General features: G+C 44.5%; 10 protein-coding genes across 11 annotated transcripts, besides 7 other annotated features; 7 read left to right on the top strand and 3 right to left on the bottom strand.

Moving 5' to 3' along the window:
- Positions 1-351: 351 nt before the first annotated feature.
- TSTA_108050 (WD-repeat protein, putative) lies at positions 352-4,207 on the bottom strand. Its single transcript, XM_002488326.1, has 3 exons — positions 4,077-4,207; positions 2,429-3,996; positions 352-2,344 (listed from the first exon to the last, which is right to left on the bottom strand). The coding sequence occupies exons 1-3, from the start codon at positions 4,180-4,182 to the stop codon at positions 476-478; spliced, it is 3,543 nt and encodes a 1,180-aa protein (XP_002488371.1). The 5' UTR covers positions 4,183-4,207; the 3' UTR covers positions 352-475.
- Positions 4,208-4,861: 654 nt separating this feature from the next.
- Positions 4,862-5,146: a mobile genetic element.
- On the top strand, positions 4,922-5,683 carry TSTA_108040 (uncharacterized protein; the record flags this gene model as incomplete). The annotated part of the gene is made up of 2 exons (XM_002488325.1): positions 4,922-5,014; positions 5,333-5,683. 2 exons carry the CDS (start codon positions 4,922-4,924, stop codon positions 5,681-5,683), a joined length of 444 nt encoding a protein of 147 aa, XP_002488370.1.
- A 626-nt stretch (positions 5,684-6,309) lies between these two features.
- Positions 6,310-7,227, top strand: TSTA_108030 (uncharacterized protein; the record flags this gene model as incomplete). Its single annotated transcript, XM_002488324.1, has 2 exons — positions 6,310-6,644; positions 6,690-7,227. 2 exons carry the CDS (start codon positions 6,310-6,312, stop codon positions 7,225-7,227), a joined length of 873 nt encoding a protein of 290 aa, XP_002488369.1.
- A 539-nt stretch (positions 7,228-7,766) lies between these two features.
- On the top strand, positions 7,767-9,235 carry TSTA_108020 (serine-threonine protein kinase, putative; the record flags this gene model as incomplete). The annotated part of the gene is made up of 2 exons (XM_002488323.1): positions 7,767-8,895; positions 8,922-9,235. The coding sequence occupies 2 exons, from the start codon at positions 7,767-7,769 to the stop codon at positions 9,233-9,235; spliced, it is 1,443 nt and encodes a 480-aa protein (XP_002488368.1).
- A 334-nt stretch (positions 9,236-9,569) lies between these two features.
- TSTA_108010 (BTB/POZ domain protein) lies at positions 9,570-10,697 on the bottom strand (the record flags this gene model as incomplete). 2 transcript variants are annotated; one of them, XM_002488322.1, is made up of 3 exons in its annotated part: positions 9,570-10,161; positions 10,220-10,346; positions 10,405-10,697. In XM_002488322.1, the coding sequence occupies 3 exons, from the start codon at positions 10,554-10,556 to the stop codon at positions 9,607-9,609; spliced, it is 834 nt and encodes a 277-aa protein (XP_002488367.1). The 2 variants fall into 2 exon arrangements, with proteins under 2 accessions (XP_002488367.1, XP_002488366.1); XM_002488321.1 differs by having other exon boundaries at positions 9,607-10,161; positions 10,414-10,556.
- Positions 10,698-10,798: 101 nt separating this feature from the next.
- Positions 10,799-12,192, bottom strand: TSTA_108000 (uncharacterized protein; the record flags this gene model as incomplete). The annotated part of the gene is made up of 2 exons (XM_002488320.1): positions 10,799-11,733; positions 12,170-12,192. 2 exons carry the CDS (start codon positions 12,190-12,192, stop codon positions 10,815-10,817), a joined length of 942 nt encoding a protein of 313 aa, XP_002488365.1. The 3' UTR covers positions 10,799-10,814.
- Positions 10,863-11,831: a mobile genetic element.
- Positions 10,992-11,822: a mobile genetic element.
- Positions 10,995-11,228: a mobile genetic element.
- A 1,606-nt stretch (positions 12,193-13,798) lies between the features above and the next one.
- On the top strand, positions 13,799-14,552 carry TSTA_107990 (uncharacterized protein; the record flags this gene model as incomplete). Its single annotated transcript, XM_002488319.1, has 3 exons — positions 13,799-13,864; positions 13,928-14,120; positions 14,170-14,552. The coding sequence occupies 3 exons, from the start codon at positions 13,799-13,801 to the stop codon at positions 14,550-14,552; spliced, it is 642 nt and encodes a 213-aa protein (XP_002488364.1).
- Positions 14,553-17,116: 2,564 nt separating this feature from the next.
- Positions 17,117-17,189: a sequence feature (AT_rich).
- Positions 17,190-17,482: 293 nt separating this feature from the next.
- TSTA_107980 (short-chain dehydrogenase, putative) lies at positions 17,483-18,797 on the top strand (the record flags this gene model as incomplete). The annotated part of the gene is made up of 5 exons (XM_002488318.1): positions 17,483-17,534; positions 17,666-18,268; positions 18,330-18,404; positions 18,459-18,563; positions 18,618-18,797. 5 exons carry the CDS (start codon positions 17,483-17,485, stop codon positions 18,764-18,766), a joined length of 984 nt encoding a protein of 327 aa, XP_002488363.1. The 3' UTR covers positions 18,767-18,797.
- A 2,715-nt stretch (positions 18,798-21,512) lies between these two features.
- Positions 21,513-21,716: a mobile genetic element.
- An 8-nt stretch (positions 21,717-21,724) lies between these two features.
- Positions 21,725-22,423: a mobile genetic element.
- A 1,884-nt stretch (positions 22,424-24,307) lies between these two features.
- TSTA_107970 (endochitinase precursor, putative) lies at positions 24,308-25,385 on the top strand (the record flags this gene model as incomplete). Its single annotated transcript, XM_002488317.1, has 2 exons — positions 24,308-25,304; positions 25,360-25,385. 2 exons carry the CDS (start codon positions 24,308-24,310, stop codon positions 25,383-25,385), a joined length of 1,023 nt encoding a protein of 340 aa, XP_002488362.1.
- A 933-nt stretch (positions 25,386-26,318) lies between these two features.
- TSTA_107960 (uncharacterized protein) lies at positions 26,319-26,827 on the top strand (the record flags this gene model as incomplete). Its single annotated transcript, XM_002488316.1, has 2 exons — positions 26,319-26,420; positions 26,558-26,827. The coding sequence occupies 2 exons, from the start codon at positions 26,319-26,321 to the stop codon at positions 26,825-26,827; spliced, it is 372 nt and encodes a 123-aa protein (XP_002488361.1).
- Positions 26,828-27,207: the final 380 nt, after the last annotated feature.

Here is a 27,207-nt window from a genome sequence, read left to right as displayed (position 1 = left end):
ACGATGATGACTCGTAGTAGCTGCCTAATTGCGACATCAATTGATTTATTTTATTCATGTAAGGATCTGACTTAGGAACGATATAAATTCTGTAAAGTAACTAAAGACTAGACATAAGGATAGGAAACAAGAGGACTGCTGATTTCCGCAATGAACTGCGGGGCAGGATGAGCTCCTTATAAGCTTCATTCTGCCGTCGAGGACCTCGCATCGCGGTGATCTTGGTACAAAGCAATATGATCAGTCTGAATAAGCAAAGAAGAGGACAATAGAACAATGGAACAATAGAACAACAGAAAAATAGTAAAGCACGGAAACAACGCATCAAGGAACTGCTTATTCCCGGAAGCGCTTGGAAGCTAAGCCAGCTGGCCAAGAGCGAACGTCAGGGACAGCGAGAGCAAACCGTGACAATTCAAGCACTCTGTGTAATGCTTTATGTACAGTACAGGGGTCAAACAACACACTGAAGAGTTCAGAAAATATCTAGTTCAAAGAGAAGAACTTGGCCCAAAGAACACCCGATGGCAACCTTAGTCGCATAGACAGCAGACACATTGGATCTGTATTCTGGTGGAAGCCAGAGAATATTGTATCCATTACAGGCAATCCATTGGTTCTCAATCACCACCTTAGGAGCAGGAACCACATGTTGTGGTTGGGAATGACTAGTTACGTCGTGAGAGTTGATGTGTATTCTACCTTTATCCGTAATAAGCACGGTCCCATCTGGAGAGAAGGCGATTGCCGTCACTGAGTGAGTATGGCCCTCTAGTGTCTGGTACACGCCTGTGACTGTATTCCAGAGCCGGATTGTACAGTCATAGGATGCTGACGCTAGCATAGTCCCATCTAGAGAGAATGCGATCGCATTCACTGAGTTAGTATGGCCCTTAAGTGTCTGGCGCGCATTCCCTGTAGCTGTATCCCAGAGCCGGACTGTACGGTCACCGGATGCTGATGCTAGCATGGTCCCATCTGGAGAGAAGGCGATTGCTCTCAATTCGTCAGTATGGCCCTCAAGTGTCTTGCGCGCATTCCCTGTGGCTGTATCCCACAGCCGGACTGTACAGTCATCAGATGCTGATGCTAGCACGGTCCCATCTGGAGAGAAGGCCATTGCTTTCACCCTGTCAGTATGGCCCTCAAGCGTCTGCCGTGTATTCTCTGTGGCTGTATCCCAGAGCCGGATTGTACAGTCATAGGATGCTGACGCTAGCATGATCCCATCTGGAGAGAAGGCGATCACTTTCACCCTGTCAGTATGGCCCTTAAGTGTCTGGCGCGCATTCCCTGTAGCTGTATCCCAGAGCCGGACTGTACAGTCATCAGATGCTGATGCTAGCACGGTCCCATCTGGAGAGAAAGCAATCGCTCTCACTTCGTCAGTATGGCCCTCAAGTGTCTTGCGCGCATTCCCTGTGGCTGTATCCCACAGCCGGACTGTACGGTCACCGGATGCTGACGCTAGCATGGTCCCATCTGGAGAGAAGGCGATCGCTCTCACCCAGTCAGTATGGCCCTTAAGTGTCTGGCGCGCATTCCCTGTAGCTGTATCCCAGAGCCGGACTGTACAGTCATATGATGCTGACGCTAGCATGGTCCCATCTGGAGAGAAGGCGATCGCTCTCACCCAGTCAGTATGGCCCTTAAGTGTCTTGCGCGCATTCCCTGTGGCTGTATCCCACAGCCGGACTGTATGGTCCTCGGATGCTGACGCTAGCATGGTCCCATCTGGAGAGAAGGCGATTGCTCTCGCTTCGTCAGTATGGCCCTCAAGTGTCTTGCGCGCATTCCCTGTGGCTGTATCCCACAGCCGGACTGTACAGTCATCAGATGCTGACGCTAGCATAGTCCCATCTGGAGAGAAGGCGATCGCTCTCACCCAGTCAGTATGGCCCTCAAGTGTCTTGCGCGCATTCCCTGTGGCTGTATCCCACAGCCGGACTGTACGGTCACCGGATGCTGACGCTAGCATGGTCCCATCTAGAGAGAAGGCGATCGCGGTCACCCTGTCAGTATGTCCCTCAAGTGTCTGGCGCGCACTCCCTGTAGCTGTATCCCAGAGCTGGACTGTACAGTCAAATGATGCTGACGCTAGCATGGTCCCATCTGGAGAGAAGGCGATCGCGTTCACCCGGCCAGCATGGCTCTCAAGTGTCTGAAGTAGAGAACTCCAGTTCTTCTCTGTAACTGGCAACTTTTTCATCCACCGGAAGACTCTTCGTTGAAAATGACTGCGGATGTGGCTACTTTCTGGTGTGAATATCAATGCGCTGAGGTATAATTGGAGCGGTGCACGTTCCACGATAGGATAAGTATAGGAGATGAAGCGTCTGACATCCTGAATATATTGACAAAATAAGGGGCAGGTATTTGACTGTAGTAAACTTAGTTAACGTTTGATAAATATGTCAGGCTTTCTTACAGATGCAATAGACTGTAGGCAAGTCACCACTTGTATACTTTCTGCAGCTCTTCCCATCCAGCTCAGGGCTTCTAGCCAAGCTAGGAGATGTTGTCTCATAAAATTATCGACTTGATCCTTATCATATATCATTTGACTGCTTCTTTGGAGATGTTGCACCCAGTAGAGACATGCATAACGCAGCGCAGGATGAATAGATTGCTGGACATGTCTCTCTTCTACCTCCGCTCGCAGGATACCAGGGTTAGAATAATCTAGGTCGCATATATTTTCCTTCAAAGTTGCTGACATGAGATCCAAGCAATCAAACAACAACCTCCTATGCGCACCTTCCTCGCTGACTTGGAGACTTTTCAGGCCGCATCTAGTGGGGTTGACTAGGTAGTCTCGGAACGAGGGATGATGTAATCGAAGGTCATTGTGTTCTTCTAGTGGAACATGAAGTATCGAATGGAGATCAATAATCGTTCTTTTGATCTCGTTGACGGAGATGTCCAATAGGGTATTTAAAGCATGAATGGAAAGCGGGGCGAATAAAATCACAACGCTGCCCAGTAAATGAACCAACCGAGCATATAACTTTTCCTTCTCTTCATTACTGAAATTCCCAGGAACAGAATTAATGAGAACCATTGTGTAAATCGCGTCAAGTTCTTTTTCTGGCCCGGAATCATGTATCTGCGTATTTAGAACCATGGATAACCGTTCTTCAGCATTATTTCGTCCCTGGCGGATGTATCGACATGCCGTGGCAGCCCAGATGAAGAGGCCGCTCGACTTATTAACAAGACGTTGAATTTCCTCTAGAATAGGCCAGTCTGGCTCCAGATACTGTTCTTGCCGAATAAGAGCAAGCTCATGGTTGCAATAAAGAGCGATGTCGTGATTGACTAGAGCACGTTCTATTTGGTGAAGAATGACATCTCGACGATCAACCGTCGGCACCTCTTGAAAGCCCCGGCGAATCACTGTATCGGGTCGACTGGTAAGAAAGAAACGCAATCGCAAGGGTATGAGTTGTCGAGCTTCCGACAAGAGCTGAAAAATGGTTTGAATGTCATTTTTGCCATTGCATTCATCTAGAGCATCAATAACGATGAGGTATGAAGATGGACTGTTCGTCTCGAGGCTTGAGAAGGGCTGAAGAACGAGCCGACGCCACTGATCACTTAGAGACCGGGATGCGATGTCGCTGCATTTTGTGATCGCCATACAAACTGCGTCGTGAAGCTGTGGTACATCATTTGCTAATTGAACGGCGATGCTTGTGGCAAAGAGGCCTGCATGGCTTGCATCGCCTCCACCCCGTGCGAAGAAGAAGCTTGCTGCGAGTCGCTTCGGACTCAAGTCATAGTAATGCTTTGCTACTGTCTGTGCGATAGTTGATTTGCCGGTACCAGCTAATCCTTGTAACCAGAAAATGTGTCGCTCATCTTCCCCGTCCACCCAGTTATATATGTCTCGCAGGAGATCTGTTCGGGTATTCTCGTGGCAGATCTGCGCGTGCTGTCGATAATTGGAGTTGAATCGGGCGTTTTTTGAGTATATGAGGCGAGTTAAAGGATTGTCTAGTCATATATTCTATTAATGTTTTTTTCCCTCTGAGGTCTTGTCATTACTCGTCATGGCGGATAAAACAGCGGCTTACCAGCGGCGTAGTGATGGTGGGTCTCGATATTCCCAGTGTTATGGCCGACTTGTAGTCCGTAGTTGAGCGAGTTCGAGAAGGTATTCTGATATTCAGCAGGAGCCATAACGACCGATGGTGATTTGGAAGGTAATCACATGTATATCACATTTAGAGCCTGCTTTTTCTGGTTGGCATGGATGTCCCTTTTAAGCCGGACGTACGATCGCATTCTAATTACAGTTTTGTCCCAGCACTCTGACATATGGGGTGTGATATCGCGTCTCGGGCTACCATTGGCTGGTTTAATGCGGCAAGCCCCAACTTCAGTTGCGCCCCTCAGTTGGAACAAAGATATTCCGACACATAGTGGGCGTGAGATAGGACCGGGCCGTTCCACGTTCCACAAATGAGTTTGTCCAATGTCGCCGCCTGGTCGTGGGAAACGCCAAAACATCCGTGTGGAACGAAGAGAGATTGCCCCGCCTCCGTAGATGGAACATGATAGATCCGCCTGATTTCTGTAGTACTCATATTCGAAACTCTACTGTTTTATGGAGTTTGATCACTTTACTGTACAATTCCAGAAGACATGGATCCCTTCACCATCACTGTCGGTACCACTGGCATTACAGAGTTTACTACATCCCAATATCAGTCACCTTTTTGATTTGATTGGTAGCCTCGCAGATGCCAAAGGAAGTAGTTCAAGATATCGCATAGATGATGCTTAATATAGTATGTCTGTTTTCGGCGGCAGGGGCTCTCGAATGTCATATCGAACTCTATTAACAGTACATGTATCTATATTTCTTCTACAGGAAAATCGCCATTTCCTCCAAATATAGATCTGGTTTTTCAAGGAGATGGTCAAGAAGCGCTTCCAACATCAGTGGGATCACTGTTCGTGGTCTGCCGGCACTATTTGGAGGAGCCTTGACACTGCCGAAACATCGCAGGTTCGAACCAATGTATCGAATGCTGCGCTCACTTCACCCGGCTACATCGGCCATTTGAGCGGTAGTCAATGACTTGCTTAGGATCATGCCACGAATGAGCTCATGCTAAGATAGTGCCAGATTCGGAGCCATTTGGAACACTCGATCAGCTTATCTACGAGATCGCATGTGGGAGAAAGCGAGTTTGCCAATGAATTTTGGTGGGCACCTACGCTGTATGTAATCCGGCGTAATTGTAAATAATCGAATGTTCTAGAATGAAACATTGCTGGTATGTTCAATACATCAGTGGGGCATGCCGAGGCACTAACGTCCTAGAAGTGGGGCCGCAAAACAATTGATGAGAGTTTAAGGCGGAAGGCGATTTCGAATTTCGCTGTACCTTCAAACTCCAACGTCGTTGATCCTATTGTGGTTCCGGATCTTCCGCTCGACGAGGCGGTGAAGAGGTATGCCGAATGGCATAAAACACAAGTAGCTTCTCAAAAAATGAAAGACAACGTCGATCTTGCGTGCCAGATAGCATTAGCCAATGGATACGATCTTAGCCAGATAGATAAAGATCGAAATTGGAATGAATACGCTGACGAAGGTGTAATGAAAGGAGTGGCAATCCGATGGACTGGGCAGGTTCGCGAGTGGTTAAACCACTATGAGCCACTTTTTTGATTTTGATTGTTACAGTACGACGCATTCACAGTGTTTTACCTTTCTTACTTAAATCATTAAAGTGAACAATGATGAAACGTGCCATATAAGCTGAAGCTGAATATCGTACGGAACGAAACTCGCCCACTAGGGAGATTTGGTATGGTACTGACGATAAATTTATCTCAGCGTTGCTGGGTGCAGATTGGTAAGCTTCGGTCTCTTCGCGTGGTGGCATGATCAGCCACAGCTTTAAGACATGCTCTAATCGTGATGAAAGAACTCCGCTTATAGATTATCATCTTCCCTTAGACGCTCCATGTAAGCCACTGCAATACAGGTAGATTTGAATCCACCGTCATCTTTCACCACCTTTTTGTTCATCCCCTAGGTCCCACGTTAGCCGCATGTTATTGACCTGAGAACGAGCAGGATTTACGCCTACGGGCTCTGGGCAGCCATGCAAAACGGCCATAATTGCACGTGACGCTTCAATTCATTGACCCAGGACCCGCTTTCACATTACCCCGCCTTTACCTATCATATCCCACTTTCAGTTTTCAGCTCCACAAGTTCAAATATATTGAGATAACAATCTATGAGGCGATCTTTTTTCCCTCCTGAATAAATACACTTCTTCGTCAGCCATGTCGATTGGAATACGTGTAGGCGGATTTGATCCGTTTGGAAGTTTGGACTATGTTCCACCTGGCCAAGATTCCCATCAAGATGGCACCGCTTTCTATTCTTTTTCAAAGGAGAGGAACCACATCTCCAAGCCTCTAGGAGAGCCTAATTGCGAATCGGTGCCTAATCCTATGTCCTCATCTTTCTCCGCTTCACCGATATCGACTCCGATAGCTACTCCTTTACGGTTCAATTCGGTCTCAGGCGATTATCTTTACAAGCCTGAATCAGATTTACCTTCACGAATTGGTAGTTATTATCAAAACAGTACAAGGAAATCCAGATTTGGGTGGGAGTATGATTCGCACTTCGATTCGCGCTTTGATCCGCGCTTTAAAAGGCGCTCTGAGGCTGGCGGAAAGACAGACCAATTCATCCCTGCCACTGTGGTTTTGGATGTGAAGACTGGCCCGAAATACACTTTTTCGACAGGGACAGAGATTAAAATAAATCAATCATTTTTGGGAACACTTGAGAACAGCATTGTGACTCTGAAACCGGGAGATATATCCTTTGAGTACGAGGGTGAACGTTTCCATGGCATGCTATCCCAAATACCATCTGGCCAGTATATCATTGGTGGCCCCGGTGTCGATATTTCTACCCTGAGCCATGGATGGATAGACGTTGTCGACGGTCCTGACGGGAAGCACTTCCTCGCAGACTGGAAAGTCAAAGAAGTCAAAGATGGCATGAATGTCCAAGAACAATTGAGACTTGGTATTGGAGGTGATATAATGCCTTCTTTGAATGGAAAGTTCATTTCTGGTACGGTACAGATCAATAAAAATGGCTTGCACAGAGGACTACAAGTCAAAGTTGGCAAAACAACTTGGGGAGAATACATTGGCCAGATTGGTGCTACTTTTGGATGGTAAATGAGGAAGAGAGTGTTTGGAGTACAGTACTGCAGCTCTTTGTACTGTAAAGGTTACAGCTAGTTTCATTGAAATTTTAGTCGAGTGGGTTCCTGTAATGACAAGCAACGTAAAAATTTCTGGCGCACCGTAATATGTTGAGTGATCCTTGTAGTACTGTAAGATAGAATGAAGCACTTCGCCTCAAACATACCCCTCCTTTTTGCGCCATTTCTAACCTAGGGTTTGCATATATGTCTGTTCATATACTGGTCATACGGTACTGTACTGTAAAGTACCAACTACATTTAACGAGCATGCGTGATGACTAGGAGGAAGTGTTAGAACTCCATTCAGTGGTGGAATAATATGTGCATTCAACCTCCAAATTTTATATTAGATTGCGGATAAAATATTATCCATCCTCAGTATAGAGGCATTTGGGATTATGGAAAATTAGTTTATCCGAGCCAATGTCCTTGTGGCTTCCAGTTTCTAGCCCGCAAAACGCGCCCCTTCAAACAGTGATCCTCCATATCTCACTGGCTTTCAATTGAATCATGACAGCGAAGCTATCCCTCGAGTTCAAATCATATCAGGAAGATGAAGATTTTCTTTCACAACAGCAGCCGGAGCCGAATAGACGCTCACAGACTTTGATTTTCCATCACAACGGCAATAAATGGTGGATCAAAGTAACCGTCAAAGGAACATTTACTAGCGCGCGCAACACGAAAGAGCCCCCAGTATCTACCAAGCGAAAACGGCGACAGGAATTTCAAGATTTTGTCAGGCTAATAAACTTCGAGTCAGTCTCTCTTCTCAAGGATACTGTTACTGAAATAATCATTGGGGAGGGCCTGGAAGCTACGGTCGCCATCGAATTGAACCATAACGCAGATACTCCTTCAAATACTGTTGCAAAGTACGCCAGAAACCTACAATGCGAGATCCGTGAAGATCCTTCAAGAGTCAACTATCCTCCTTGCCAGGATTTCCCGTCATTCCGCAGGATCAACGCCACGGAGTTATCAGATCGAGAGGAAATAGTTGATGGGGTTTTTCGAGTTACTCACGATAGAACACCATTGATACTGAAGGTGGTAGACCGTCCTTTCTACCAGCCTCGTGACACGGAAGTTTTACGACAAGAGCTGGAAAACCTCAAGGAATTCCAAGGAGTTTCCAATATCGCTCAGGCAGTCGGTATTGCGGTAGACACCAACCCGTACTCTACGTCAACAACATTAGACAGTCAACAGGTCGTCGTTGGGGTTTTGCTAGAGCTTTATAGTGGTGGCTCACTACAGCAAGTATTTGACGAAAATTGCCTTGAGAATTACTCTTGGCAGAAGTGGCCTCTTCAAATCGCGAGGGCCCTACATTGCTTTCACAGGGCCGGGAAGACCCATCTGGATGTAAAACCTTCGAATGTTGTATTGGATGCAAGTGGAAATGCTATCCTTATTGACATCAGTGGTGTCGGCGGTATAACTCGCGCGTGGTGTGCACCGGAAATACGGAACACTCTATCACCATTTGAGCTCTCTTTCAACATCCGTCAATGGAGCGATGTGTGGGCTTATGGAAGGCTTCTATTAGAGATTACGAAACATGCGGAGAAAAGCCCTTATGTGAAGCATTTGGAATCAATCGCTGATGAACTCATGAAAGAGGATATCCACAGGCGTCTGAGCCTTCCCAATGCTATACAGCAATTGAATCGGCCGGTCCCACGGCCATGGTGTATAATACTTTAATGAACTTTTCAAGAATCCTCCCAATCAACATCATCCTTGTCGAATCCCCCATTGGTTCTGCCACCTATATGAAGTTAGACACGCACATAATAACCAGGCACATTGGGGATCTAGCACCTGGTCCTTCACGCTTGAGGTTTGGCTTTTTGTCACATCCAGCGATTCCACAGTGGGGCGAGCCACTGGTGGAAGCGTCCTCCCCAGTTCCCGGATCACAGGCGGTTTTCCGAAGTTTGGCGGGCCCACATGAAGACTTGAGGGTCTTATAATAGTGCCCGCAATTGTGAACGCGAACCCGATAGCTGCACATTTGGAATAATGTAATGGAAGAGTGAGTTTATAAAAATGATATGTACCAGGTCGTCAATACTACGTAGTATGTAATGTGACTTGAAGAATGAACTCTTGTCATTGCCTCTACCCCTCATTTTAGTGGATCATGTCGCCGCGGGATAAACACCCAGTGATGCCCTTTTGAACACAACCCAAATACTAATTAAGTTACTGTAACTTGTGACGCGAGCCCATCTCTGACACAAGGGCGTGACCATTCCAGGATAAGCGATTAGCTTACATGGGGTTCTACAGTATTAAATTTCATGTCTGAACGGATGAGCAAGTTATTCCACTGAAATTGTGTTTAATGGCCACCATAGAGAGTAAAGAGAGGTTTAGAGGCAGCAGGTCTAAAGATCTCTTCTTTCTGAGATTCACTGCGTCTTTTTAACATTGCAATGCAAAGATCCGCCGCAAACGCTGGTGACCGTTTCAAAAACCCATCAAGTAAAATTACCTCTGTCCCATTTCGAAGAGTCTCCAGGTTGTCCATCGTCAATTCTATTGCGGCATCTCGTATCTGTTCATCAGATTCAGGTATCGACGTGTATATCTCTGTGATAATTGCTTCGAAAGGATCCTTGCTGGGCTGGTCTAAAAATGATCCTCGGAAGTATCTTTCTGCCCTACTTTTTAAACCATCAATCTGAAAATAATCGGCTTGAGCATACATCCGAACGTGGAATTGGCATGCATTGAAGCCTCTTGAGTGGTCTTGAGAAGACGGCTGTCCAAGATTATCTTCCTTCTCTTCATCTCCGTCGATTTCAAAAGTATAATCGCCGGTATAAAGAAACTGAAGTACTTTTCTAATAAGATTCGGATCTTGGTCTTTGAGTTCAATTGTTCCCAATGCTTCCTGCAGAAGCCACGGTAATTAGCTGGTGTTCACGAAAAGTCGAAGTCTCAGTACAAACCTTGAAATTTCCACCACAGGATCGCGCGAAATAGGAAGATCTTGGACAGACGATGTTCCGATGGACTGGGAAGACTTCAGTGCCACATATTATGGTCAGATCACTATATTGTGGGTTCAAGTACAAGCTAGCTCTCCATTATCAGCATATTTGAACCCGCGAATAGAAGTAGGATTTGCTACAACCACTCATACCTGGCAAGGAGGTTTAGCATTTCTGCGGAGTCATCGTCACTCGTTATAGACTGCGTTTCTTGTGTATGGTTATCATCGTCAAGTTCAAGGTCAAGTTCAGGTTTGTTTCTTTTTCGGTCTTTCTTCTTTTTCTTCGTAGGCATTTTACTATAGAAGACAAAAAATTTTTATTTCATAGATGTTTTCGACTCATGGAGTATTAATAGATGAGTATCGTGCAATGGAGGATACCCCACCAGGTAGCCAACGCATTGTGACGATGACGTGGCGCAGCAGGAATAAGTGCAGCTCATATGCATTAAGAGTACTGCTCAAGCTGTCTGTTATGGTACAGTAATACACCCAGCCTTAATCCAATGAAAAGGAGGGAGAGTGATTGTCAAGGATCTGAGATCTGCGCTTTATTGGTGGAGTTGAGTGTGCACTGTGACATCGTTTTCCAATGCATATTCTTCTATTACCAGTCCTGCATGTCGGAAATGGCCTTTGGCACTCTGGTCTCGCGCACCAACAATCTTAACACACCATTGCAGAAAGTGATCAAAACCTTGATCAGGGTTCTCCTCATAAACTTGCCAATTTCTCCTTATGAAGGCCTTGAGCTCAGCAAAAAATTCTTCGATAGGATTAAGATCCGGTGAGTACGGTGGTAGGTACACCAGCTTCACTCCTTCTCTGGAGCACATCTCGTTTATTCGGTCCGAGTGATGAAAGGATGCATTATCCATAACTAGAACGGATTTCGGTTCCGGCCATTTTCCACAATGTTTAAGAAGCTGCTCAATAAAGTCCTCAAACATTGTCGCGTCTGTTGAGCCCTGAAAGATACGAGAAAGAACGATACCATCGTGGGCATATGCAGGCAAAATCTGATAGCGACGGTCGCGATGAAACTTGCATGTTTGAATTGGTGCCATACCCAGAGGTGACCAACCTGTTCGTCTGAGTCCCACACGTTTATCACATCCTGACTCGTCCACAAACACCAATTGTCCCGCGCCGAAGTCTGAAATATAATGGATATACTCATCACGCAAAGCCCTGTTACGCTCTTTTGCTTTCTGTCGTACTACCTTTTTAGACCAACCGATTGAGGCAAGAGCCCTGCTGATGGTGCAAATTGCCATATCTTCGTCAAATTTTTTTGACAGAAAATCTGCCATCTCATTTAAATATAATGTCGGATGTTCCAGAAGATGATCACACAATGCTTTGAGCATTGTTGGCGTGATTATCTGCTGTTGTCTAGGGGGATTTGGCGGCGCTTTCGCATCTCCAAATCGTTGAAGGTTTGATCGAATTCGATAGACCGCTTTGCGGCTACAATCAACAGTACGCGCAATCCGAGATACAGGCTCATCGCTTCTAAGCATATCGCATATGAGCTGAATCTTTGATTGTGCAAGGGGCGGGGCCATCCTATACTGTAGTACAAAGCTGTACTATGTTGTAGTGACTGGTGTAGGAAGGAACTGAGAAAGGGCAAGGTACGAGGTACTAAGTCTAGGCAGCGATACATGTAATTTACGAGCGTATCAAACGTGCGAAAGCATAATACATGTAGGGAAAATTACACGAGCCAGGGTTAATCCGGATCTAGCCGTATATAGACTAGTACATTATTAGCGGCGTTTCAGGAGAAAGAGAAGAGAGTGTTAGTTGTTACTCTGAGGGTGCAAACTACTGTATAGACTTGGCAATCAAACCAAGGGGGAAATGTATATGAAAGAAATAGAGAAAGGAAGAAGAAACATACCAATTAGTCACCGCTCGGGCCATATTCCTTACTGTAACAAAAGCTCTAGATTACCCAACATAACCTGGTCATCCAGTAATAGTGATCAATGATCAGTTGCGTGTAAGTATTGATAAGGAGGTGGTTCGATGCGTTGAATCTCTGTGTATTACTTGTCTTCTTCTCTCGTCTAGTTACGAATCAGGGGTTGAGACTATAATTAGCCCCGGAATCACTAGTCATCGCGTGTCCTTAGGATCATATTCTTTCAATCCTGAGATGTTGTAAGTCCGTCTTCTGTTGTAGCTGGCAATGCCCGTTTCTTGCTTGTTCCGGGCATGGGGAGTGCGTTGCGGTCTAGTTCCTGGAGCACTCTTCTTGTAGCATTGCCTGTTCCCTAGCTTCCATCTATCCTTGTAACCTTCCTAGGTGATCTTCCTCTCTTCTGGTTTCCCGGGGCGCTAAGAATACGACTATTCTCCTGTGCTACCCGGCGTGCCTCCCTAGTTTGTTCGGGTTTCCCCGTGAATTCCCCCATCGAAGGGCAGCTTCCTTGTGTGTTCTTGACATATTCATCCTTCTTTTCTCAATTCTAGCCAATTTATCTTTCCGATCTCCGCATTGGATACTCCATGACGGATGATTCTTAGAGCAATTCGGACATACCAGCTATGAACCAGGTTTATCTCTTTCTGGACACATTTTGGTGCTATGCTATCCTATACAATATCCATATGTCTCTCGGGCTTTGCAATGTGTCCCTATGTGTCCGTATTTTTGGCATTTGAAGCACTGCCTAGCCTTGCGGGTCCAGTCATAGTACTCGCAGTTAAAAATCTGTGCACCAAACACCATTCTCGATCACGTAATCCGCGTCTCCTTCTCGGTCGAACTTCACAACCATGGTAGGGCCTCGTTTCTCTCCAAGATTGCGTTTCAGCCATCCGGAGTACAGTACGTCTGCTTGTTCAAATGATGGATCATTCCAACGAATCTTTTCTTCGATTTCCACTTTGTTATGAGCTTCCACTTGTGTGCTAACTCCATATATAATAATTCCATATGATATCTATTAATGAAGCAATTATAAGGATGCCAAAAGCTTATGAAATGACCATGACTGATCTACTCGTAGGGAAAAGTCATGGGTTACGAGCTGCACATGAAAAAGAGAAATAAAAACGCCAAAGACCGAAGAAGCAAATATCTCATGAGCAAGGAATCACTAGAGAAGAAGCTCAGGTACTTATACAAGGTCAGGTTGAGGCATCTCAAGCTGTTACCACTGCTCTGGCTGAGCCTGAGCTTCTAGTCTTTTGTCCACCTATACAACATCAGTTTCGTTGCAGTGGCTGTGATGATGAAGGACATAAAATAACCGAATGTCCTAATCTACTAGTAATTTAAAATTTGTATATAATTTGTGCGTGGATTAGCAATTGAGATGTAAACTCAATATAGAGCGCATTTTCTGGGAAAAAATGACAGTTCGCTTGCCGATTACGTATTGCTAAAAGGTTGACTTTGACTATTTATACATGTACTCGCTTTTTGCCAATCAGAGTGACATTCACTCATACTTGAGATTAATTATATTATAAACGCTCTAAACAACCTGTTTTGCTTTGGAAAGGAGAGGCAAGCATCGTCATGTCGCGGATGTCTTATTACCGGGAAATGAGCCATCGTGCTAGACAGGCCCTGCAACTCGATGGGGTTCGCAAACAAGATGGTTCTTAGATGCACTAAAAGGATATCTTTCTAATCTCTTTTTCTTAGCAAAATGCCAAACAAGCGCCTGAACAGCTAGCCACGTCTGCTGCTGTCTTCCAAGACAAGGTTCACAAAGAACAGGCTCATCAGCTCGACGTCACCTCAAATAAGCTTATTAACGTCCATGCATTATGGAGAGTCATCCGGTATATATACACCGAATCTTACTCTACGGAGGCTTGTCCACTATCTGAGCCAGGTGCGTGTCATAAATCAGGGGTGTGTTTAATGGAAACTAATCATCGCAGACTATGAAAATCCGTTGTTGCGCCATGTCGCGTTGTATGCGGCTGCTAATGAGCTTGATCTCGACCATCTCAAAGAAATCGCGGTGGCACAGTTTCGTTCAGACTGCAATTATCAGTTGCAGTGTGATGATACAAGTACAAAAAACTTTTTCGATGCCATTCACGGTGCTTTTAGTATTACCGGCGGCGAGAATACTTTAGCTGCTGCAACAGTAGCTGTGATCACCCAAAACAAATCTATATTTACAAAGGATGCAAAGTTTCTGGATATCCTCCACTCCCTGATTACGAAGGACGCAAAGTTTCCGGATCTGCTTCTGGGTAATCCTGACCTCCTCTCTCTAATCTTCCGCCAATGGTCTTCTAAGACTTCCAAACTATGAACGCCCTATTAGATAAATTGTGCAGTTATCAAATGATATAATCAAGGAAGTGTACGGTGGATGCCACCTAAGGGCTTGGTTGTTTAAGGGTTTACCGGCAGACCTTTTTCACTCATGTAAAACCTTGGCAAATAGCTGATGTCGTTGAATTCATACACTGACCACTCGCCAAAGCGATATGCAGGTAGCTCACTATAGTTAACTAATCCCTGTATCTCTCATTACATATCATCCCTTACATGCGGCGAATTTGGAGCCTCGCAATGGGGCTTTCGATTTCCCTCCCCGCCTTGCAAAAACGGGAGGTTTGCCACCATTATGGGCCATAATCCAGACCAATTCAATATAAAACCGTAATTATAGTTGGTGGTGGCGGTGTATTCTATGCAGGATGCCCCTATGTAACCCCTATCTATGTCTATGCACAGTAAACTATTACTGTCGGAACGTGAATATCAAACCTAGCGCGTTTCGGCACTGAATATCAGTTAGTCTAACGCGGCACGTACGTGCCGCGTATATATGTAGTTAGCTACTCCCCGTCCCCCTTACTCTTGGGGGGCAGTCATCAATATCAGGAATTCTATACCATATTGATCAGGCTCGTCAGCTCGTCGGAATAGCTGTTCTACGTGACTAGTGCTAGCGACCTAGACGTAGATAAACCGACAATTACATTCAGCAAATTTGGAGCCTCGTTATGGTCTATGGTGGCCTAAGTGCCTGGTGTTTCTGTTCAGCGGCCCTGTGGCTTACAGCTTCGAAACCTCTGTAATGCTTCTGCAAAGTCTAGTATTGAACCTAGGATGCTACCGCCTTGCATATCATCCTCCTTACCTTTCTTACCTTGAGATCCTGCACCCAACATATCTGAAATGTCGTTAAATGCATTCCCTATTTTCTTCCGTAGTTCTCGTCGTACCTTCAATGTTGGGCAGGATGTGAACCCACTGTTTCCGCAGCCCTATATTCACACTTGTCGTCTTCTCTATGTAGTTGCCATGCGTTGCTAGCCATGAATGGCTAGTTCAGAGTTAGTAAGCAAGTAGGCTCCATTCTGTGGCAGCAACATGCCGCATAGCTGCCTTGGGGCAGCTGGGACGGTTAGATGAATTAATCAATCAATCAATCATTCTGCGGCAGCAAGCTATACATTCTTCGGCTGCAAATGGAGGGTAGATTTTTATCTATCTAGTGAACTTGGAGGTCTTCCATCTCTATTCCCCTTCTTCCTTGATTCGGTTGCGGATAAATCCCTTTCCCCGTAAAAGAAGATGTTGAAAGGGGTATTCCTTATCTGGATTAATTGCTTCTTAGGCTAGCCAATCCGCCGCCTCATTGCCTGGGTCAGATTGCTGAACCGCTTAGGTAATCCTCTAGCTTGACTTAACTATTCTATGTATTTGAGATGGCTTGCAATGCTGGCATGCTATCGACACGGCGCTCTCAGGAAAGCATGTCAAAAGCCTAATGACGGACTGAATCGAGAAGAAGCGAAGACCCTGGCCCAACTTCAGACAGGAACGTCAAGACTCAACAGCTATTTGGATAAAACAGGAGGAGTGGAACCCGATCTTTGTGCCTGTGGTCAAGCAAGCGAGACAGTAGAGCACTCTTCATTCCGCTGCACAAGATGGACAGCAATGAGAGAAAGCATGAACCAGTGGATAGAGTCGAAAGAGGCAATCTACCCTTCTATCTAGGCGGGAAATCACGCTCCGACCCGGATCGATAGCAACCTGACATGAAGGCCGTCCATGCAGCAATCAAATATGCGATTGCGACACGAAGACTGGCACAGGAATCTGAATCTGAATTTCAATCAACAGAGTGGAAAACGAAGTAATCCTACCCCTGTCGAAAACCTTACTTAGCGGGTAAGTCAGATTAGAGTAAACTCATCACTAAACTAAGGTTCGGTAGTATTCTATTAACGAGAGTTTCCAAAGACAAGTAGCGCGATATATCAAAGGGATAAATACGGGAGATAGCTGCTTAACTAGCTTAAGGTAATCCGTGTACAGTATGTACTCTTATACCCTAGGTTGTACAGTTAATAAAAGACAGTAGAGCAAAACTAATTACATGGTAAATGAGTGTCCTTATATACTGTATCCGTCCTTGACAGATCCTTGATATGTTATTTCAGAGCGCTGTTCTGAAATACCATATCATATCACTGATATGTCCCCTTTCTTTCCCCCAACCCTTCCTGGGTAGACCTTGCTGCAGCCGCCAACGATAGGGCACTGCACACTTGAAGAAAACAGCCTAGAAGCGTATCTACCAGCCAGAATATCAAACAAGGGAACCTCTAACACACCAGCCTAGATATCCAAACATCATGCATACGAGAACAAAACATGGGCTATCGCGAGAAAAGGGTTATGTAATTAGCGCACTATTAACGTAATCCACAGGTGAACCGGCCACAAAATGGCATATGTTCATACTTTTATTACTCAACACCAATGACTCGTCTTGAATTAGTCTAAAAGTCTATATTTTAAATATATCATTATTAATCTATTCACAAAGTATCTAGGGGTATAAGCAAGTATATCTAAAAATTACTTATATTTTCTTTAATTACACTAATCTTATATTATATTTTATATATAGAATTACAATAATATACTATCTCAAATTGAACCTGACTATTATTTCGGGTAAATTAAGGTCAATATATACGTTATAAATCGAGACAAGTCACTGGTGTTGAGTAATAAAGGTATGAACATATGCCATTTTGTATTGATGGTGGCCGGGTCGCTTGTGTGGCCGGTTCACCTGTGGATTACGTTAACTAACGTTAGGTGCAATTACATAACCTCAAACTACTTCTATTCATCTAAATCAAAGTTCTGAAGTTTCCCTTCCCTCTATCATCTATTTAGCAATGAAGAAAAATATTTTGGTCGCGGACTAACATGTCTTCGAAGCAAATCCTTCTTTCAGAGAATGTCCTACAACAGTATGGAAGTACCTTGAAAGGGAAGACAAGCAAGTCCCCTACGCGCGGGATCTATACTCACTCTCCTTGGATATAGTACTTTACTAACATCCATTATCTGTCCCAGTTTTGATAACCGGTGTATCTGGTAACTCTATAGCCGGTGAGCTTGCTATTCAATTGAGCACGGCAAGCCCACATCTCCTCATTCTAAGTGCTCGAGCCGGGGACAGAATCGGGCCTGTAGTTGAAAGAATCAAATCAGCCGCGCCCCATGTAGCCACGCGATTTCTCGAAATGGACCTCGGAGATATGAGTAGTATCGAAACTGCGATTGCTAATCTCCACGACATCTCCAAGATAGACCATCTTGCGTGTGTTGCAGGTGTCATGGTTCCTCCCTATAGAACCACCAAGGATGGATTTGAAACCCAATTCGGGGTGAACTATTTAGGCCACTTTATGTTAGTCGACTTGCTTCTGTCGAAAATTAAGGAGGCTGGGAATGGATCGTCTATCACCATCGTTGCGAGTACTGCAGTACGGATTGGAAAAGTTGACTTGGAAAACATCAGATCTACAGTGCGGTCTTCTTTCCCTCTTCGCGCTCGACCGCGTTGTGCTAATTTATTCCAGAAGGGCGAAACTTGCGATTCTTTGATGGCATATTGTCAATCGAACGCCGCCCGAGTCATGTTTGCGAAGGCTCTTGCAGATAGGCTAGCAGGCCATGGCATTCGAGTTTTTAGCATTGATCCAGGCGGTGCGTAATTAGGATCCCATTCACAGTGAAGTAGCTTACCTGATTTATTGACTATCACTAGCTGTCCAAACCGGTATTCAGCGTCATTTTACCCCAGAATTTGGAAAAAGAGCTAGAAATCTCGCACTGTCTAAAGGTAAGTCCTGAGGGGCTAGTTCTTTTGAACAAAAAATAGTAACACCAAACTCAGATCTAACTGATATTGATGGCAAACCCTTTAAACTCCCGCCAATAACAACGAAGTCTGAAGGGGCGGCAACTATTATTACGGGCATGATTGACCCTAGGATTGGAGGTCCGCAGAATGTTCCCACGTATCCCGTATATTTGAGTTCTTACATTTTGTTAGAAAATAATGGCGCATTTCTTCATGATAATGCAGTAGCCGATGACGAATTGCACATCCATATCTTAGACAAGAAGAATCAGGCGGAGCTTTGGAAGCTCACTGAACAGATGATCTCCGAATCGCAGAGCAGAAATTCGACCTTGAATTAAAGTTTTCGGACGGATTCTTCATAATACAACATGAAATTGTAATATCGACAGAGATGAATTGTTATACCGCTATCCAAAAACTCGAATAGATTGACATATTCACGCTAACTCGATCATCCAGTCAATGAACCGAAAATAGTACTTATAACTATCCAATAACTAGGAAATAGTTTTTCTTGGATTTGTTTTATTCTACATCGAAGACACTGAAAGTGCAAACTACTCTATCTATTCTATCTATACTCTTACTGATTTCTACCTAGATTTGGGTGAGCTACATGTATTTCTGCCACATGTACTCGTAGAAGATCTGATACACTATGATAGTGAAATCCTTAACACCTTGTTTCATTATTCGATTTTCTAGCTGTGCTAGTAGCAGGCCATAGACCTCTTTCCACGACGTAACCATACTGGTCAAAGATTCAGCATCTTGGGTTAAAAGTTTTGCAGTAAGTGTCAAATTTTTTGTCTGGTATAGGATCTTACTGATACCCGCTGATTCTCCACACTCGTTCCGAACCTTGCTTCTTGCATGAACACCTTTGTCGGAAGGTATCTGAGTAGCTATATATAAAGCCTGATTGCACGGGGACTCGGACACATCGTTCAATCTATGATATATTCTATTCCTTCTACAGACGGCTTCGGCGAGAGTGAGCGTGTTGACTGCAATAAATGTGCCTCCATTGTATTTGTGGCGCTGGATGAGATTAGGACTGTTCAGTGATAGATGCGGTTGACTCGGTACTCGATACTTCACAAACTGTGCCGAAGCTCGTATTTATGGCACTGGATTCAGTGATAACCCGAGCGCCTTTCTCATTTGCTTGTCTTATTTCTTCGTCCCTTTGCTCCTTTGCCCAGTCCCTGCCATTCCGATACACTTGATTGCAAAACCAGTGCACGCTTCTACTCACTTCGATTGTTTTGACTTGTTTCACCCTAACCTACATCTGGGAAAGCCCCGGATTAATGATGTTCCACAAGTTTCACTGTATCGTAACTTACTGTAAAATAACATAAAGTCACTTGAAATCCTAATACCTCCCGGAGACCCATGCAACTTTAATTAATTATCCTTCTTGACTGAGAACTATTGCTGAATCCAAAGGGCTCCAAGACTAGCATCGTCATCCCGAGAATTCACACGCGTTATGATTACAAGTGATGCGCTCACTATCTTTCAGAATGCGGTAGCTGTCAAAAGTATAATCAGAACACTTTGCTCCAATTTACTCCTTTTTAGAATTTTTTCGCGGTGCTTTGTGGACGATACTATACAGTACTCACACGATGTTTCATTTAAGAATATAAAAAAAAGGGGCCATAAAAAATGTACCTTTCAAAGCAACGTGGTAAAATGTAGCTCGACAGCTTACTATCCAATTAAAGACTCCAACACCTCCTCTACATCGATCTAACAAATTACAATCATCTGGCCTACAGACTTCTCAAAATCCACGTCAATCCAAGCGTCAATTGACTATAATAAAAAGCGTATAAGCTGACGTAGGGAAGAGCTTCAGAGGTTATTGATGAAGCAATTAATTGGATGTCAAAGGCTTATGAATGGTACGTAAGGAAGTAAGTACATGGCCTACAGCTGGCACAGCCGCAAACTTGCCCTGGTTTGCATAGAAGATCTCCCGCCAGGTAGAAGCGCGGGTAGCATCTGTAATACGAATACACCCAATCTACATAAATACTCCATACCGTCTCATTACTGGATCCCGAGACACGGGCTCAGAATAATTTACGGATATAGACTAGCTTCATCTTAGCTACAGGGGTTGAGAAACTTGAGAATAATTGAAGTGAGTAAAAGCGTGCACTGGTTTTGCAATCAGTGTACTGTTGGATTGTACGTAACAATCTCAAAGGGTATATCTCAACGTATCAAATTATGTAGGCAAGAGTATGGAATCCTTGATTCTTGTTGTCCTTGTTCTTGTCTCTAAGTACAGTAAAAGGTGGGAGATATCTTCTACCCCCTATTCCGTGGATCAGTGTGTGGCTCGCTCTTATTGGCTGACAAGTTCCATATGTCTGATTGGCTGGATCAGCTTAGCTAATCCAACATGTACCAGGTCGCGGGCTCCCACTAGAGCGACGGGTCCGTCGCGATTACGTAAACTTTAAGATTATGTAAGTTAATCCTCTAAAAAATCCATCTATCAGAACCTCGGCCCAGCGCCTGCAACACCAACACCAACACCATGGCTACCTTCACAGACGATTGCCTCCCTCCCGAATCTATCTACGACTCCCGAGAGGCCTTATTCGAACGTCCATTAATATGTCGGCTGCTGTTAGGGGTTATGCATTTATAGCACGGAGGTCGACTAAAGAGAAGAATGGGCCGAGGTTCTGATAAGTTAGATGGATTTTTTAGAGGATTACATAATCTTAAAGTTTACGTAATCGCGACGGACCCGTCGCTCTAGTGGGAGCCCAGGTCGCGCCTTCCCGGAATGTGTCACGACTGTCTGCCATGGAAAAGGATCGTAACTAGGTCATATAGTACTCTGTCCGATTAGATGTAGTTGATTTTGAAGGATGGCTGGTAAACATTTGGGGCTGCCTGTATTAGAAACAATTTTACTGTATAGTAAAGCAATTTAATGATGTTCGGTTCGCTGACACACTGGAAAAAGCAAAAGCATCCAAAAAGAAATAGAAGTTTCTGAGATTGCTTCACTGTGCATAGTATGGACTCCCATCGAATGCCCGTATCTCCTGTTTTAATTGTAATCCCTGAGTGCTGGAAGTGGTCTTCTGCGCTCTCTTTTCTTTCACCGACTGCAAGAATGCATCTTTGAAGGAAATTACGAAATTCCTGTTCAGGACTTTCTTCAAATGCTGGCCAAACCTTTTTGATATAACCCTTCAGCTCAGCAAAGGATTCCTCAATAGGATTGAAATCAGGTGAATAAGGTGGCAAATACAACTTACAGGTTTAACTCAATCTGAGCGATAGAATGATGCATTATCCATGACAAGCACAGATTTTGGAGCTGGATACCTCCCACAATGTTGAAGAAGTCGTTCAATAAAGTTTTCAAAGATCACAGCATTAGTGGAGCATTGAAAGATATCAGATACAATAATACCATCCTGAGTGTATGCTGGTAATATCTGATATCGCTGGCCTCGATGAAATTTCGATACTTGAACTGGTGCCATGCCAAGTGGAGACCAGATGTCCTGCCCATTTATCGCATCCAGATTCGTTGACAAAAACTAGCTAATATGAAAAGTACTTGGACAATTTGTGCTGGTAGAACGCTCGTAATTGAGGGTTCTGTTGCTTTGTATCGGACTTTCTTATTTGGCTCGTTTAACGCTGCTCAAGGAAGGCAGTGAAATGTCAAACTCATTCTAGAGATAGATAGCCATCTCTCCAACATAGAGCGTAGGATGTTTAGCAAGATGATTGCAAAGATTAGTGATCATCAGAGGGGTGGCGCTTGGTGGTCGACCAGCATGGACTAGGTCAGGTTTAGCACAGCCAAACAGTTGCAACTTCTTACGAATATTTGAAACTGAAACATCAGAACAATCCGCAGCCTGTGCTATATCTGATGTGGTAAATTTTCCACCACGTATCATATAAACAATCATCATACGACGCCAGGGCTTCATATGTCGGGCCATTTTGTTGAGTTGATGTGAAGAGACAGATTTCCTGAATTCAGGTGACATAGCAAGTGACGTGATAGACAGTATGTATTTTTATCTATTTTTAGTCCTGTAATAATACAGTCTACTTATTTCTTTCCGTTTAGTATTATAGATTTCAGTACAGGAACAGAAAAGCTAGTTATAGCACTAACTGTATACTGTATAGCTAGGATAACTTGGTATTAGGGTTCGGGAACAATCTTACTGTCCAAAATAAGAAAGGACATTTTGGCCGCGACAGTAAAATAACAGAAATAACTCACTGGATCGTCGGCCCCCTTTCATGGGGAAATGATAAACATGGCGAAAGGTTCAGCCTCAGCAAGAGAAGACAATTTGGGCCTATCCCGGTTTTTGTACGTGAAGCCTTGAAAGAAATTCAGGAGAGCTTTGAACCCGCGTTCGGTGGCCTGAAGCATTGTACTCTGTACCCTTTAGATGACGTCCCACCAACGGTCTGATCATTTGTGGCAGTCGGCGCCGCACTGATTAAAATCAGGAGCAAACAGATTTAGTCTACTTCTAAAGAGGACTTCCAGATCAATTATCAAGGCGAAGTTAACGAATCAAATCGATCCTACAATCGTCCTTGCGCAACTAGTTGACCTGAACCCGTGCTATCCTGCGTTACTCACGGGTTTACGATTGCCGTCCGTGCCAGAGTATGGAGTGGACGGTTTGTCGACTCTGGTCAGCGATTGCCGAAAGATATGGCTGTTGTATCCTCCGTCGGAAGCCAACCTAAGGGCTATGACGATGGCGGACAGCCAACGAGTAAAGCCCATGCGGATTATGCATCAGTTGGAAGGAGGGTGATAGTGCCGACATCGCACCCATACCATCTATATACCCGCAGGCTGCATCCATGCTACATTTACCTTACAAGGAGGTTTCCTCATTGCGAAGGACTTCACATCCTCCAAATCTCTCACCACGATTGCGTCATATCTACTGTAACGCTGCCTGGATGTGTGTTTGAGCAATGGGAAACTGGACACCAGACTCGAAGCTTGGATCCTCTCGCAGGACCACCTGGCTTCGTGGACTGCATTACATCGACAATTGCGTATCAACGTCCGTCGGTTATAGGAACAGCACTTACACAATAAGATATTCAGTAACTGTCCTTGCGGTATGCAGGAGAGGATCATGGCGTTGTCTCATTATATTTTTGCGACACACTTAAATTTCCTGTTACCGCATTCTCAGGTACGTCGATTGAAATGAATTGCCATTTATCATGATAGGGTTGTTGCATCGAACTACCTAATATAGATAAGCATTATAATGACAGCTGTTGTTTCAAATGGTGGGATAAGTCTCCAAATCATGGATCTTTTCATCCATTTTAAACGAGGGCTGTTCACACTCCAAATACATATAATGGATTGAGAGCGTAATACAGTAATAAGTATTTAAAAAAGTAAAGATTTTATATAGGGGAGAGCGTGCACGAGACGGTAGAGCACAGTATAGCTACAGTATTTAGTCGACGTTTAACGTAATCATTTTCCTCCTGAGAACCGGAAAAGAAAATATGTCATCTATTAACCGAAAATAGGCCGCGTTAGGAGTTTGGCAATTTTTCGAGGTTCCTAACCTTGTTTCTAAAATAGGAAATGTAAGGTTCAGCATTTTGGAGCTTTTATATATAGATGCCACCTAGTCTCTGAGCTAATTATCCTTGTCTCACCTTCTACGCAAGGTTCTAAATATCTCTCCCTCAATTTAGGAGCCTGTCTCTCCTTTCAACTTTCTCACTAGTTTAACGCTAATTAAATCATTAAAAACACCGGTACATAACTTTCTAAGCCTAGCTATCTAGCATACTTGTCAGATACAGCTCAGTAAATAACCATGCAAATCTCAACTGTTCTTATCAATTTCGCCCTTATGGCCAGCTCCACTATGGCTGCTTCTCACAGACTCCAGGGACGTGGCCCTGGTGGTGAAGTCGTTGTTTACTGGGGCCAAAACGCGGCCGCAGCAAGTGAAAACAACGATCTTTCGAATTATTGCACTGCTGGCTCCGGTATCAATATTGTTGTGCTTTCTTTCCTCTACGAGTACGGAAATGGTATTACAATCCCTTCAGGTGTTATTGGCAATGATTGCTCTATCAGCACTTCTGGTGAGGGCACCAACTGTGACGCTCTCGCTAAACAGATTGCAACTTGCCAATCAAATGGCGTCAAGGTTATCCTTTCGCTTGGTGGTGCTGTTGGTGCCTACTCCCTCACATCTCAGGCCGAAGCGGAAACAATCGGCCAAAATCTCTGGGATGCCTACGGAAAGACCTCTGGAGGAAGCGTGCCACGACCATTCGGAGCTACGTTTGTCAACGGTTGGGACTTTGATATTGAAGCCAATTCCGGCAACCAGTACTACCAGTATATGATTGCTAAGCTCCGCTCCAACTTTGTATCAGATTCGAGCAATACTTACTATATTACTGGTGCCCCCCAATGCCCCATCCCGGAGCCTAATATGGGAGAAATTATTCATGCTGCTCGATTTGATTATCTTTGGGTACAGTTTTATAACAATAGAGACTGCTCGTACCCTAACACCCTCAACTACGCAGACTGGGTTTCATACGTCTCTGGAACTCCTTCTGCCAATGCTAAAATCTTTATTGGTGTTCCTGCTTCTGAGCTTGGCTCGACTGGCACCGACAGCGGGGCCGCATACTACCAGTGTCCAAAAACCCTCGCAAGTACCGTGTCTTCCTTCCACACCAGCTCAAAATGGGGTGGTATTATGATGTGGGACGCTGCTTTCTCTGACACAAATGTGGTCGATGGGTGCAACTACGCTCAACAGGCACATAGTATCTTGACGACTGGATCTCCTTGTGGGAGCACCAATCCCCTTTCCTTTTGATATACTCCATAAACCTGTCTAACTAGTATGTCAATCCGTAGTGCGATGGTAAAGGATACATCATCGAGCGTTATGGTTATCCGTATACACGTGTTGAGGAAAGTATCTATTGGTCTTCCTGCCACAGTATTAAACTACCTCTACATGACAAGGAACAAGGGAATTGCATAGGATACAACATTTGTTAAGTCACGGCAAAGATCACCGGTCGCGGATCTAATTGTCAGAGAAAATTTTTCAATATTCCATTTGACATACATCCGTTGGATCCCCTTATTATTGTTCAAATGCTCTGCTTCTGATCTCGGTGTGATGTGTTTTGTCAAACCTGAGGGCGAATTCCGCAGATCTAAAAGTCTCTAGAACCATTCACTTTTGTCTTTAGTACATATTTAGGAGATTTAGTTTAGTGGTTCCTCCTTTTACTCTAGGTTAATTACATTAGTTCAATGTTATTCAGCAGCATGTCAATCACCTTGAAGAAGGAGTGTATTGTATCTGGTTCGTACTCAAGTCCCCGGGATATATATTCTAGCACGACACCGCCCATAGTCTGCACACATCCAGAGATGTTGATAGCAGCAGGATCAAACTGAGACTGTTAAGTATTCCATATATTACGGATGACAGAGGGGACCGCCAGTGTCTCAGGGACTTGTGTGCGACCGATCTTGAAAATGAGAAGGCACATATCCAACAGGCCGAGGGAAACCTCCTGAAATACGTATATATCTGGATACTCGACTTCCAACGTGTGATAGTCCAGTGTGCCGACTTCTTTGGATCCGGGTAACCCTGAAAAGGGTGAGACGATGCCGTTGTGCGGCATCGCATCATGGACAAGTTGAAGAAGTCAATTGGGAAATTCAGTGTCTTATCATTCTTCTTCTGTCAAGCTACCAATTCACGAATTAACAACGCTACAACCGTCCTTTGTGGCATTATCTGTCAGCTGATTGACCAGCAACCGTCGCTAATATCACATATGCGAAAGTCCGATCTGTATCAAAACGTAAATTCATGGTTCGCCGTGTCCCAGATTCTTATTGAGATCCTGGAAGAACATACTTTAAACAGTGTCTTCTTGGTGATTGACGGTTCTGATGAATGCTAGGTGGAAACATATCTAACTTGGCGCGAGGATTCCGCTGTCTTTTTGAGACGGAGTAAATTCACCGTACGATCTTCTCAAGGTCTCTTGAGAGTATGAAAAGGATTCTACAGTGTGACAATAACTCCTTGAATGCGCCTGGGTTTGCTGTTACCCGGATCAGACGACGCCAACAAGATCGACTAGCTGAAGCATCGTATTCCTGCAACTGTTGGGTCGAGCACCTCTGTGATTGTTATTCTAGTCAGACCGTGCAAAAGGATAAGGACCTCCAAGACGGAAGTGTAATTCAGGATTCCTTAGGGAAAAAGTATCTTCAACGGCTGGAGGCTCTGAGAGGTGTCTCGGAAGGCGTTTTTTCAATGTCAAAACTGGAGCATTAGTTCAATTTAGCCTCCAAGCATATGTGCCATGGTATTTGGATGTTAATAATAACTTAGGCAAATTCAAGAGACTTTCAATTGATCAACCCCATCAAAGATGTGCACCGTTTTATTCAGTGCCATGACTGTGCAATAGGGAACAGACGGCCCTTTACAAATGTATGGCTCAGCGCTTATACTCGGCCCACCTCGCAGTGATATGGATATTGTTCCGATATGAGGCTAGCCCATAACACACAAGATAACAAGACTGCTTGCCTACAGACACTGGAGGGCCATGGCGATTCAGTCAATCTCATCTTCTCTCATGATTCCACACGGCTCGCCTCAGCTTCCTCGGATATGACCGTTAGGACCTGGGCTGCCATGGCCTTCCAAAG

Source organism: Talaromyces stipitatus, genomic scaffold (genome assembly GCF_000003125.1).
Source record: "Talaromyces stipitatus ATCC 10500 scf_1105507295491 genomic scaffold, whole genome shotgun sequence".
NCBI classification, from domain to species: domain Eukaryota; kingdom Fungi; phylum Ascomycota; class Eurotiomycetes; order Eurotiales; family Trichocomaceae; genus Talaromyces; species Talaromyces stipitatus.
This window is presented reverse-complemented; position numbering and strand designations above follow the sequence as displayed.